Source organism: Phaeodactylum tricornutum, chromosome 17 (assembly GCF_000150955.2).
Source record: "Phaeodactylum tricornutum CCAP 1055/1 chromosome 17, whole genome shotgun sequence".
Classification (NCBI taxonomy): Eukaryota; Bacillariophyta; class Bacillariophyceae; order Surirellales; family Neidiaceae; genus Phaeodactylum; species Phaeodactylum tricornutum.
Window position 1 is genome coordinate 356759 of NC_011685.1, and position 13244 is coordinate 370002.

The 13244-nt window shown below is 50.5% G+C and overlaps 4 protein-coding genes across 4 annotated transcripts; 1 reads left to right on the forward strand and 3 right to left on the reverse strand.

The window, feature by feature from the left end:
• Positions 1–280: 280 nt before the first annotated feature.
• On the forward strand, positions 281–1896 carry PHATRDRAFT_48406 (predicted protein). The gene is made up of 2 exons (XM_002182787.1): positions 281–616; positions 881–1896. The coding sequence occupies exons 1-2, from the start codon at positions 362–364 to the stop codon at positions 1733–1735; spliced, it is 1110 nt and encodes a 369-aa protein (XP_002182823.1). The 5' UTR covers positions 281–361; the 3' UTR covers positions 1736–1896.
• A 133-nt stretch (positions 1897–2029) lies between these two features.
• PHATRDRAFT_15032 (predicted protein) lies at positions 2030–2503 on the reverse strand (the record flags this gene model as incomplete). The annotated part of the gene is made up of 1 exon (XM_002182915.1): positions 2030–2503. A coding segment is annotated over one exon (474 nt), but the record flags the coding sequence as incomplete, so codon positions are not given.
• A 5375-nt stretch (positions 2504–7878) lies between these two features.
• PHATRDRAFT_54899 (predicted protein) lies at positions 7879–9924 on the reverse strand (the record flags this gene model as incomplete). Its single annotated transcript, XM_002182916.1, has 2 exons — positions 7879–9710; positions 9783–9924. The coding sequence occupies 2 exons, from the start codon at positions 9922–9924 to the stop codon at positions 7879–7881; spliced, it is 1974 nt and encodes a 657-aa protein (XP_002182952.1).
• Positions 9925–11014: 1090 nt separating this feature from the next.
• Positions 11015–12748, reverse strand: PHATRDRAFT_48408 (predicted protein; the record flags this gene model as incomplete). Its single annotated transcript, XM_002182917.1, has 1 exon — positions 11015–12748. The coding sequence occupies one exon, from the start codon at positions 12746–12748 to the stop codon at positions 11015–11017; it is 1734 nt and encodes a 577-aa protein (XP_002182953.1).
• Between the last annotated feature and the right edge of the window lie 496 nt (positions 12749–13244).

The following is a 13244-nucleotide window of genomic DNA, read 5'->3' on the forward strand; positions in this document are numbered from 1 at the left end:
TGAGGATCGGATATAGGGTTTAATTGCGGAGGAAGGCCTTTTCCGCAAGCCACGATTCGCTTGTCCGTGTCTGGCGACACGAATGACAATACATTTTCAACGTGTTCGTGGTGGAACGACCACGGAGAATTCCAACGGCGCGACATTTTCGCGAACGCACGTCCTCGCGTGGTCCAAAATATCAGCCAGTCCAACCCCGAAATTGTCACACACACAATCCCGTAATTTCGCGTTCGCTTCCGAGAAACAGCCACACAAGAACCCCACGCGTGCTACTCTCTCTGGAACGGCACCCCATACACAAAGCAACACCACTCTCTGGGGTACTACTATCGCCCACCGAGGTTCCAATTCGTTCACCATGTCCATGGCTGCGGGATCCAAGATACATTTCGAAGCAGGGAGCTGGTTGGAAGCCGTCTACGATGTCTACATTGGCACGGTTGTTGGCGCCGCACACTCGTGTTACATTGTCGGCAAATGGTGGTACGTGCACGTCCTCGTGCCGCTCGCCACAGCCTTTGGCGTCCAACTCGCTGCCGACAAAGAAGTCGTCTCTAAAGACGGAGAAAAGACGCTGAAAGTCGTCGCTGTAGGATACGGAAGGACTGGAACGGTACGTTCGCTCAGAGACCCCCGTTTCTCCCATTGTCCCCCACCTCGAAAATTGGGCCGGCTTGGGACCATTTGGTATTATCTAGAGGGGCTGAACGTTATTTTATGTCAACCCGACATGAAATTTCGGTTACATATCGAATTCTATGTCGTACCTTCATCCAGGCGTTAAACAAAAATATTGTTCCTTTCCTATTCTTTGGTGCTCGATGCTGTATAAATACTAACGATATATATCTAATTCGGTTTTTCTGCTTCTGCACAGTATTCCTTGACCCTGGCCTTGGAAGAGCTGGGATACCCAACCTTGCACACTCAACACTTGTACGAACACGAGGCTCTTCTTTCCATGTGGGTGGAACGCATCTTTTTGCCTTCGATCCAGCAGGGCAAAGCCATCATGGGCAAACCGGACCTGCAAATGATTACCGACTTTGGCTACCAGGCGACGGCCGATTTGCCCATGGCGCTTTATTTTGACCAAGTTATGGAAGAGTTCCCGGATTGCAAATTCATTTTGACGACCCGCGAAAATTCGGAAGTTTGGTTCCGGTCCTGGGAGACGCTCACCAAGAGCATATCGCAACCGACACATTTCGGAGGATTCTTCTTTTCGTCGGTCCGCAAATATTGGCACTACCTGCGATGGCTGTACGCGGTAGTAAATAAGGACGATTCGTTCTTAACACGACCGTTCCCGCTGCCGGAACAGAACAAACTCACCGCCATTGCCAGTTACGAAGAGCACAATAGGAGAATTCGGCAGGTCGTACCGCCGGAACGATTGTTGGAGTACAACGTGAAACAGGGGTGGGAGCCTCTATGCGAGTTTATGGAGATTACCGATTGTCCACAGACTCCTTTTCCAAAAACCAACTCGGCCCGATCGGTCCAAGTCCAAGCCGTGTCGGCCTTTTTGTTTCCCTTAATGGTTGCCTTGTTCTGCATCTTTTTCGCCTTTGCCAAGACCTTTCAGCGCCTGACGGGTATGACGGTTATGCAGTGGGCGCAGTACAAGTCCCGAGAACTCATGGTGGCGTTGCGGCGAGTGTTATTGGGCGACAAGTCCACGCCGTTGTGGGATACCAGTCCGCGGGCGTCCCCGCGCAAAACAGCCTAATGCGACGGGCGTTTGTTTCATCGGGCTTTTTTGGAGTTTATCCATTTTCCTCTGGTATTTGTGAACGTGTTTTCTGTGTGTATGTGTCTGGCTCTGCCTCTACCGAATTGCCCTAGAGAGAGTAGTAAACGATAGAGCAAAAAAGGATATTGTTTCCGCTACACCGAAAGGATCCGTTGCTGACAGTTAGACAGTGGTTTTAGGGCTGTGTGCATGGGTCGAGTGTTCGACTACCAGGGCTCGTACTCTACTAGAAATAGTACTACGGGGTGTGTCTCTAAGCCTTTTGGATCTCTACTCTTTTTTGACTATTCCTACCTCCGCCGGTCGCAGGACGCGTTTGTTGAGCAGAAAGCCATCCTTCACGACTTGTCCTACGGTCCCCGGCTCCTTGTCCGGATCCACGTATTCGTACAGGGCTTCGTGCCGATTGGGATCAAAGGCCTCACCGGCTTGGCCGAACTTGACCAAACCGTTGCTTTCGAAAGCCTTCAGAAGCCCCCGTTCCGTCATGGCGATGCCTTCGTACAGATTGTGCAAGACGTGGTTCGATTCCTGCTGATCGACCCGAGCGTCTTCCGGCACAGCTTCCATGGCGCGTGTGAGATTGTCGGAAACGTCCAACAAACTCTTGGCGAACGATTTGATCGCGTAGAGCTTCCCGTTTTCCACATCCCGTTTGGCAATGGAGCGGGTATTTTCCTGTTCGGCTAGACTGCGGAGCAACTGATCCTTGAGCTGCTGGACTTGTGCTTCGAGTTGTTCTTCCCGGGACGGCGCTGCCACGGGTTCGGCTTCCACTTCTTCTGCCGTCGTCGCATCGGTGGCGGCCTCGTCGGTGGGCGGGTCGACCGGTGGATCCGTCCGGTCACTCAGCCATCGGCCGCCGTGGGTACGGAACGGCACCGATTCGGGAACGACGACTCCCGCACGCGGGGGTTTCCACACACCGCACGGAAGCCGGGCGGTGGTGCGTCGGATTAATCCAACGACGACGAGACGACTCGTCATATGATGCAATGAAGTTCGGAAAAGAGAAGGAAGGAGCAGGGTGTGGCGCGTCGGCCAATCTCGTTTTATGGTGGGTGGGAAAGGCTGTGGGACCAATCGATCTCGATCCATTTTCTGCACGACAGAAAGGCGAATGACGCAAACAACGGAAGGTGGTGGAAGGACTTCACAGTCAGCGCGCGGACACACGGGTCGGGGTACGCAACCATCGCTCGACGATGGACAGACGCCCAAAAATCACAGTTCACTTACAGTAAAATAAGTCACCCTTAGATTACAGAGTCTGTGTATGAGTTTACGGCGTGTCGCGCAGTTTTTCGCGCACAACGGTCTGGTCGACAGCCCGACTGAGCGGCACCGTAATCGATTTGGAAATATTGAAATAATGTTTCGCGCGATAGCGTGAGGTAAAAATCATCTTTCCGAAAATAAGTTCCAATTTGATCACAAAAACAAGTGTAAAATTTTACAAAATCATATCGGCATTCTGATTGGCCGGAGGCCCAGGGAATCCGGGACACCTGCGACAGACCCCGAAAATCGATCAATCGGTTGAACAATGTCGTGTGTTCTCCGTGACTAGTTTCGCGACAGCCTTCCCGATTCGAAGAGGGAGGCGACCGAGGCGCACAACACCGATAGTTTGAACGGACTACTGTCGCGTGCCATACTGTTTGTAAGTATCTGCCTTCGCGATGCTCTCCGGCTTTGGCGGTCTCCCCGCGCGAATTGGCGTGGCGTTTTTACTGCGTTTTTTGGACCGGATCTCCTCACTTTTTCAATCGTCGAGAGAACCAAACTGATTGTGAAAAATAGACGTCCTGCTCCACCTGTTCGTTTTCTTCCTCGAAGGTACATGGAAAGTCCCCGTTCTTGGAATCCTAGTGATTCCACGCATCCTGCTCACTCCGCGACATCCGAACAGAGCATGAACGACTCTATCCATACGGTCATCGACCTAGTTTCCGATGGCGACGACGCTTCGACGGATCAGGACCCCGCCATACACATCATGATCCCCGGAGCTCCCGTTCCTCTACCTAGGAGCCGATGGTTCCGCGGCGGTAGCTTCAACCCAGCACGTGATCGGATTGAGCAAGTTCGAGCTTTTGTCCGCCGGAATACTGGCACTGCCACCAATGGGCCGGTTTTCGACCGGACCCACCGGCTATACGTGTCCATTGATTTTTTCCTGAGGCGACCAATGGTAGACTTTCGAGGCTGCAAAAGGGCTCCTGGAAATCTCAAGTTGGGTGCTTCATTTCTCTCCTCCCCTGCAAACGGCCCAGATGTTGACAACTTGGTAAAATTCGTCCTTGACGCATTGAATGGGGTCCTATACCATGACGATCGGCAAGTGGTTGTCCTTGTTGCTCGAAAACTACGCGACAATGAAGGGACTTGTGAAGGCCGCACCCGATTGTCAGTGCGGAATGTACGAGAGCAAGATTTACGGTGAAGCTAGTGTATAGCGCCAATGTTTATAGCCTTTGCTCCAGTCCGCCGGTATTGGTGAAAATTAGCAAATGTATTAATTTCATTGAGATGGATTATACTAATATAAAAGAAAATTATGTATTTTATCCATTTACTGTTAAAAGTGGTATCATGCAGTAGTATCATGCAACTCATGCCCGAGAATCAAAGCCTCTCCTTAAGTAGTGTCAACAACAACTGGAAGTGTTTGTTTGGTCGCGGAGCCCCTCTTCTGAAGGCGGTTCTGGACCTTTAACTTTTCTTTTTCCTGTGACTTTTGCAGACAATTGTAGTTGCGAAGTTCCTCCTTCTTGCCTTTTTTACTAAGAATGGGGAATGGTGACGGATCCTGTGGCCCTTTTGGCCACTCGCTGGCATCAATTAGAAACATTGCTTTCTTGAACGGCGTCAAAGACTTTGGTACCTTCAAACCCTTGGTCTCAAAGAAGTCAGCCATTGCTTCAAAGGCTTTGTTAGCAAGGAAACGGATCTGCCGCCGCCACGGTTCCGCAAGTAGTTCCATTGGATTGACTGCACCTGTAGGCAACGGAGGTACCTGTGCCGGAAGGAACAGAGAAAAGTACTCCATTCCAAAGCGAATTTGACTCGAAATGCCCCTCTGTTTGGTTCCACCGCTATACATCTGCAAATGCCACTGTTGAAAATGCCATTGCTGAAATAAATCCGTGAGGTCCATATCCTTGAGCTTCTCGGGAAGAGAATACACTGGGAGTACCTGCTGGTCTATTACTAGCATTCTTTCTGCTGCAGAAGGATTGATGGGTAGTTGTTCCCGACCCTGATTGATGGCAGGGATAAGGATATCTGGTTTCCCCAGAGCCTCTTTTAGCAATGTCTTTATCTCTGCAAGTGCTTGCCTGCATTCCTCGATTGCTTGCCCTTGTATGCTGACAGTGGTAGTTAGCTCCTTAAGTCGGGCATCATGAATGCTTGTAGTCTCCAGCATCCTGCTCTGTCCCAGTTGAATAGTATTCATAGTCCGATTCGTTGTTTCCATGTAGCCTCCCAGTGTCCTAGGATCCGCAGAAAATTGCTCCTCCCCGACAACCTCTAGCATCTCAGACCAGCTTGCCGACTCAAAATTTCTCTCAAGAAAGTCTTTCTGAATCAAAGTACTCCATGCTTTCAGCTCATCCCACAAGATGCCTGCTGTTTGACTTGCCTTAAGGATTCGTAGCAGAAACGGGTGCTTTTCGATACAAGTGCGTTGACCTTGTCGGAATGGGTGAGACGGATTTGGATGTTCTTGAAGGACTTTGACAAATTTGGGCAGATAACGGAGAATAGTTGCCGTCAAGAGATCATACAGATTTCGTAACTCACGAAGTCGACTTTTCCGATCGTCAATGGTGCAAAATATATTGGAGTCTATGCCTTTGTCTTCGTAGTTCACAAATAGTGCAGCAACAAAACAACGAACCTTCTCTGCTTCTTTGGATCCCTGAAGTCGAATGGGATGGAGTCTTGGAGGACGCCCACCTAGTATCTCACCACGAAAAGATGGCGTATTCCATTCGCTGAACACCCTTGAAACTTGTCGATCATTTTTCGGATTAAATGATAGGTAATCAAAAATAGTATGCACTGCTTTCATCAGCCATCCTGCCCGGAAGCATACCCATGTTGTGAGCAATAGAGCACTTTCATTTGCCATTTCGACTGCAGAGCGCTTAGCCGAATGTGTTGAGAGTCCGGCTGAAATGCCGTGCTTATGAAGCAAACCGCTATAGTAATAGGCAGCATTGGCTGGGGGATCCAATCCAACCGTTTCTTCTTCTCCTGTCAGATTGAATATTCCTGGCTCATTGTTGACACTAGTTGTACCGACGCAGCTGCTGCCATCAAATTCCTCGCTAAAATCTTCATCATCCTGATACAAACCGGCAGCTCTAGCCATTTCGTTCGGACCTACAAGCTCCTCGCTTGTCTTAATTAGTCGCTCCAAAAGTGCTTGAAAGTACTTGGTGACTTTTTTGCTGGAATCTACCTTTGCTTTCAAAGTACTATCTTGGGTGGTCTCATTTCCAATTTCTTCATCATTGATGTTTCCAGCTGATAAATTGCGCAACTCCACTTTTTCGGCAAAGGTCGGGAACAACGAGTCGTTTGGGTTGGTATTCATCACAGCACTATAGGCAAATGCAAACACCCAATCAAGCAACATTTCACTTTGGTGAGGAACAATAGAAAGATCCTGCTCGTGGCTGACTTTCGACCTCCATAGCCTCACAACAAAGGTCTTGTCACCACTATCGGCCCATTCTGATGGCTCACCAAGAGAAACTCTAGACCGTGATATCATGGCCACTTCCTGGCCCCGGCCGGCTAAGTATCGGAGCGTCAAAAGATAAAATAACATATCCGCCATCGGAAAAGAACCGTCCCAGATACATAACAACGCAATTACAAGAAAGTCGTTCCGAGCAGCTGTGACATGAGATCTGGCCAGAGGCGTCTTGTTCCGGACGGCTCTTTCAACAAAACGTCTTGTCATGGACTGGCGAATTCGCGTTTGTTGCGCATCGTCGAAAGATCTCTTTAGCCCCAAATCAAGGCAACGACGAAGAATCTCGTTCTTAATGGAGCTCAGGTATCGTTCTGCCGTGTTGTACGAAATTCCGTTGCCATCCGAGAAATTGTCCTGCGTTTCGTTCTTATTCCCACGGAGTTTTTCGGCCCTTGTCAAATATCCAGCAAAGAGATTCAGCAGTTTGTCGTTGATCTTTTCCACGGCGATGGTTTTGAACGAGTACTGCGTCTGCGCATCACCATCCAATCTTTTGCTGTTATCAATGTTGTTGCTATCTGTGCTGTTATTGACGCTTCTTATTGGAAAAAGATGCTGCTTCTCTTTTCCGTCAATGGTGCCGGACAAAATTACCTCTTCAAGGAAGAGATCGAAGTGCCGAGATGCCGCCTTGAGCGATGACTCCGAAGAGCATCCCTTGCGAAGTTCGGTGACACCCTTGAGTTTTTGACAATTCATGATGTCTTAGCTAGGAAACAAGAGAACGAATCAGCAACAAAGGTACACAGTGCCTGCGGGTTTTGACTAGTATTGATTATTGTCTACTGCTGAACCAGAGGGGGAGGAGCGAAAATGATCAAGTTGCTATTGCTTGCTATCCTTCTGTTTACTTCCCTTCCTTTCTTGGGAGGCAACAAACCGCTGCGACGTCAGGCACTACAAACGTCGTGGTTCACCTATCGACACGGCAAGAATGCGATGCGTCCGGCGAACAGGGAAAATGTGAGGCCTGTTTGGCGAAGAAAGATCACCGGCCGGACAGATTTGAAATTCCTGTGACATCGGCCGAGTCCGGGTTCTCCGTGACGTGGCACTGTGGCGACGGACAGGCGCGATTACAAACCTGTAGTCGATCCGTAAAACGGCCCAAAACTGTGGGACGAAGGAACTTACAGAATTATATTAGACGAAACGAAAAAAAAAGAGCCCTCCTCGTATCCAACCCACTTTTCTAACAAAGTTCGACGGCAAACACTACCTTTAGCTAACAGTAGGGTAAGTCATTGGACCGTATACAGCGTGACAACAATACGAGCACAGAACTTGTGGTGATCACAGCGCCATTAATATTCCATTGCTGCGCAAACCGGAAATTGCTGACGCGGCGCTACAATTCCGCCACGGATCCGTGGACGTCACAGTCCGTAAGGGTCACGACGGGAGCCTTCCGACGATACCTGGTGAGTCCCGCATACAGCACGGCCCAGAGTACTAGTACGGTCGCTCCTCGGACCCATCGCACCCGGGTGCGGCGACGAGCGCGCCGCGCCATGTCTCCGAGACCGTATCCCGCCGCAATGACGGCGACCCGGTCCGCGTTTTGCTGTAGAAATTGCCCGGGCGTTGCCGTCGTGGGATCCACGTCAACCGTGCGTCGTCCCGGCGTAGTGGTAAGCAACACGCCGCGTTGTTGATCCTTGCGCCGATCCCGGCGGTTGCGAGCACGGACACCCCGTCGTGCCCGGGAATTTTGTTTCAGCAACCAATCGGCCTTGGCGTACCGCTCAATCGACCAACTTGGCGTGTCAGACAGAAGAGAGATACCGGATTCGGGGGTCGAATCGGATGTCAACCAATCATTCACTGTCTCGGCACCGTAGTATCGTTTCGCCAGAGAAACCAGATCCGAGGGTGGAACACGGTCCATGTACCGCACAGCAGTATCAATCAAGGTTTGGAAAGAAACCTGGGAGCTGGTTGAAACTTCCACCAATGCGCTCGGTCCACTCGAAACGGACGTGGCGTTCAGCCCAAAGTAGCCCAGATCCACCATTTTCAAGTCTTCGACCAGCACGTCGCCGTCTACCGTATCCACAGTCGTGCACGTTGTTACACTGTGGTCATCCGAGCCATAATAGTCGTCGTCCGAGACGTAGCCATCGCCGGGTCGATATTTCCAACCGACGGCACTGCTGTTTTTCGGGAGGCCCGCCAGCACTTGGTGCAACGAGCTAAACTCACATTCCGTACTTAGAATCTCTTCACGATTGTGCTGGTGCGTCAGCATGGCAAGGGTGACGTAAAGTGGTAAAAGTGGGTGCGAGACCAAGAACGCATCGAAAAGTCGTTTGACCAATTCCGTGTCCCGTACATCGTGTGCAAACCAGGTAATGATCCAGGACAGAGCAAACGTGGGCTCCGTCATTTCGCCGGCAACTAAATGATCGTGAAGCGTACGATCAAATAAGGCCAAGAGTGGAAAGAACGTTAAGCACAGACATGTCTGCAATTGTCGAAAGCTGCTCTTCATCGGATCTCGTAAATGAGACCGCGAAACCTGCAGAAGCACAGCCGCGGGTAGATCGAGACCCACGGAGGCCGCGGTCCCACTGACCGCCGATGCAAACTTGGACGTTTGCATTCCACTGCTTCCTCCCAATGCGGATAAGAAAATACAGGCCACATCATGGTAACCTTGATAATACCGGAGCCGACTTTTGCTGTTAATGTCACGTTCACGCAAGGCGTACGACTTTTGCAGGGCCAGATTGATGAGGTTAGCCAGTCGTCGCTGTTTGCGTTTGATTTGTCTAGCTACCTTGCGATGTCGCTTGTGTTCCATTTGGAACGCTTGCGAACGTTGTGTACCCGTCAGGAGATGCCACGTACATCGGGTTACATCGAGCGATATTTGCTCCATATCCAGACTACGAGCAACAATTTTAGGCACCCGTTCTTTGGTTTTGTTGCTTCCTAGAGAACCAGCTGTTCGATGGAGGGGCTCCGAAGTTGACAAGGGGAACATGGAGGACCGTGGTGAAGAAGAATCCTCGGTAGCATTGGAGGAAAGAGCTGATTCCTTTGAATTTTGTGCACTCGCCTGCGATGACAATGCAAAAGTGGTGTCGTCGGACTTTGGCGTCGGAAGCGTTTCATCACTTCCGTCCCAGAGTTCATGGAGGCCGACCAATTTGGGCCAGGCGCGCTGGCGCAGCTCGTCTAATAGCAAAACACATAAGAGTCAGTCATTTGAAATGGGTGTGGCTTTCTTGGGTATACTGCTGTACTGACCATTGACGAGACCACCTTCGGTCAAGGCCAGTTCGCGCAGTAGCCAGAGGTCGACAATCGGCTCATCCAGAACGCGCTGGACGTCGTCAGCCTTTTCTTGCAACATGGCAGTGCGTGCATCGGTGTTTCCGTTTTTCGACATGGAGTGAGAAGACATTTACAGAACTCTCCTGTTTCTCGCGGTACTCGTCAAGGAAAGCAGTGCTTGCCATTTGGGCATACCCGGTTTCGCACCATTGTTGTTGCCTGTGAGAACGGCATGGCGACTCCGGAAAAACGTTGGATGTCGAGCCGGTCGTGTAGTTATTTTCAAATTTTCCTAAGTAATTGTCTAAAAAACGAATTGGAGTGTCCGTGTCTCAGTCAACAGCAAATGTCGCTCTGCATGCCCGCCTATGTGCCGGACGTTCGCAGGACGCGCAAGGCTTGCTTCGTACCTATTTACCAAAAATTACGACTGAAAAGTTTTACTGTCTGTTGTGACAAATTACATTAAATTTCACAAATTTCGCTGAAACGACGATCGTATCCACGATCCAGTATTCTCGTGTCAAGCGCCAGGTTCCCAGTCGATCAAAAAGCTCAAGTGTCGCAGTCCACACACAGAAGAGTAAGTGTGAACAGTATGCAGGTTTTCATCGCAGCAGACGCCTTAGGAGAGGATCATCAATCTCCTGGAGCGATGACGAAATACTTTCACTAGGAACTACAATGATAGCAATCTCCCTAGATGTTAGCTGAGACTAGCATGGATTCCTCCACCAACAGCTGATCTCGATACATTCATTTATACTGCACTGTTGAGTCTCGTGGACTACATGGAGGTTCTCAGACAAAAGTATCGTACAGATTGTGCAAGCGTTATACTTTAAGTCGCAAGTAGCAATTCAATGCATACAAACGCTAACTGTAAATTGTCGAACAAGCACTAGAAGTGCAAAAAGAAATGTTACAGCATGTGGCAGTGTCGGTCAGTGGCATTTCCTGTTTCCAGCCATTTCCACTCCGGAAGATTCTTGTTTACAATAGTTGGATGCAAGTTCTGACTATGAAGTGCGTTCGGAAATATCATTTCTGAGCGTTAGTTTTCCCGCCGAGGATATGGCCTCGGAGCACTTGATGCAGGACGTTGGTAATATATGTACTATTGTCGATAGAAGAATTGACAATTGCCAAGCGCGAATAGGACGTGTCCAGTCTAGATGTATCTTTTGCTTCGCTTTCCAATGACTTCATACGACAAAGTTAGGTTGGAAGTCACCGTGAAATTGATATGGAACGTGGTGCTTCAACTCCATCACGCACAAGGTTTCCAAGGTGTCCGCATCTAGTACCACGGCATCACTCTGATGCGTGCCCGACTTATAGACCATAGCTAACAAATAGCCTTCATCCTCCCGGCTTGCATCACTTTTGGGTACAAAGATGGGAGCCCCACAGTAGTTGCCGGCTCCGAACGTCGCCACAGGCGAAACCGTCCCCGTCTTCATGTCAATCTTTTGCAATCCGTCCAGCCAATTGTGATCAGTGTCTTGCTGTGATAAAGCGTTTGTCCAGCAGTAGCGTCGGCGTGCATGCACGGGCGCAAACCCCACGTTGGCCACCGGGAATTCGCAACTCGCCATGTCCGGCGCCACATCCCGGGCCGACACGAAACGGCCTTCTCTACTCTGCGGACTCAGTTCGAAGCTGTATTCCCGCAAGGTCGTCATGAGACGTTGCTCTTCCACACGGTACTGGTCCGAAAATTGGGCTTCTTGCCGGACACGATCTAACGGAGTCAGTTCAGCCAAACGCACGCGGAGTATAAAGGCACCGTCGGAATCCGGGGAAATGTCATCTCGGTGAACATCCAAAATATGGTAGACACTCATAAGGGAAGGCAGTGCGATACGCCAGGATAAGGACAAGTCCTGGGCGTCGTGAATGTGCACGTACGCAGTATCGCCATCGTCCCATTCATAGAGTTTGCCAAACGGCGATTTGCCCAACAGAAACTGCACAATAGAAGCATCCGGAACCTTCCAGGGTGGTAGAAAGTAGACCAAATGGCGAGATTGAGAATCCAGAACAGAGTCGTGGACGAACGTATCAAACGGCATTGGGGAGCTGTATTGGTCCAATAAAGTTCCGTTGGGAGCGAGGCGAACCAGATTGATTTCCTTGACTCCCGGGCCAGGCTTGAGCTTGTACCCGTGATTGTAAATATTGCCAGTACGGAGACACCGGGAAAAGTGCGCGGAGAAGAACGAATCGGGTTGCGTCTCCCCAAAAAATGAGGCTTCGTCCCCGATGGTCGCCAATGTGAAAGGGTCTACTTCCACGGGTTGCCCCCCTTCACAGAGTGCGAGAAGCCGTGGTGGTTTCGTCACCGAAGCATCGTTGGCGACGAGCCACATCGTGGCGGTATTGGCGGGATTCGTCGGCTTGGCCGCCATATTTTCGTACCAGCGTCCCCGACCCCGTGGCGTCCAGGCGCCGGCGGACGCCAGTGGTGGGTCCCGGCGCTGTATCTCGTCCAAGGTTTCCATCCGACGATGCTGGGCCCGAAACCGATCCGTCCGAACGTACTTGGCCCCGAACGTTACCTTGTTCCGCGATCCATCCAGACTGAGTAGCGTGACGTATCCGTCCCCGTCAAACCAATGGCCGTATTGTCGCCGGCCGATGCGTATGCGACCGGGACCGTTCCCCGCCCAGGATCCGATGAGATCGGAAGGGAGAGCCCCGAACGTAATGCTCGGTTCGTACCGGTCCACGTCGGTCGCTGGTTCAAACCCACCGCGGTAGGGTTTGGCCTGGATACGGGAAAGCAGCTCGGGAGGTGGAGGATCGGGCAGAGAACCGACGGATTCCATCGAATCCCAAAAACTCTGGGCCTGGGTCATCCCACGGGTTGTTCCACTGGTCGATGCTGCCGAGGATGATGAGGAAAGGCAATACGCAAGGGTTGGGAGGCCCGTCATGATCAGTTGCACGGCGGCCACACGCACCCAACATCGAAATCGTTGTTGCCTTGTCAATAACGCCATATTTCTCCACACTCGATTGCTTCTTCCGTTTTCAAACGGAGTTTTGTCCGGCACAGGCTAGAAACGTTGCCACACTCTTGGAAAGTTTACTTCACAGTCAGAAAAATTTGGATCTATTCATATCGACGAAAGCTAGGGACCGCCGAAGAAGAAATGAGGATGAGGATGCGAGGAAACGAACTGACTCCGACTGTGAGTATGATGTGAAAGTGAATTGCTTGAGTGTGAATCAAGGGGAAAATGTCCAGGATGCGCTTAACTGCGAGAATACTCCGTGGCATCATATCTACCACTAACATGTAAACAAAGAAGCCCTCTACTAGTTTTCGTAGTACCACTTATTCTATATTTATCTCACTGTCAGCCAATAGAAAGTAGGGCTGGGTTGTTGTACGAAGCATGCCTCGTACAAGAATATATCAATTTCATC

Excerpts from the sequence above, each read along its gene's own strand:
- PHATRDRAFT_48406 (XM_002182787.1), top strand. The coding sequence starts at position 362 with ATGTCCATGGCTGCGGGATCCAAGATACATTTCGAAGCAGGGAGCTGG. Across the intron at positions 617-880 it reads GATACGGAAGGACTGGAACG|TATTCCTTGACCCTGGCCTT; the intron begins GTACGTTCGCTC and ends GCTTCTGCACAG.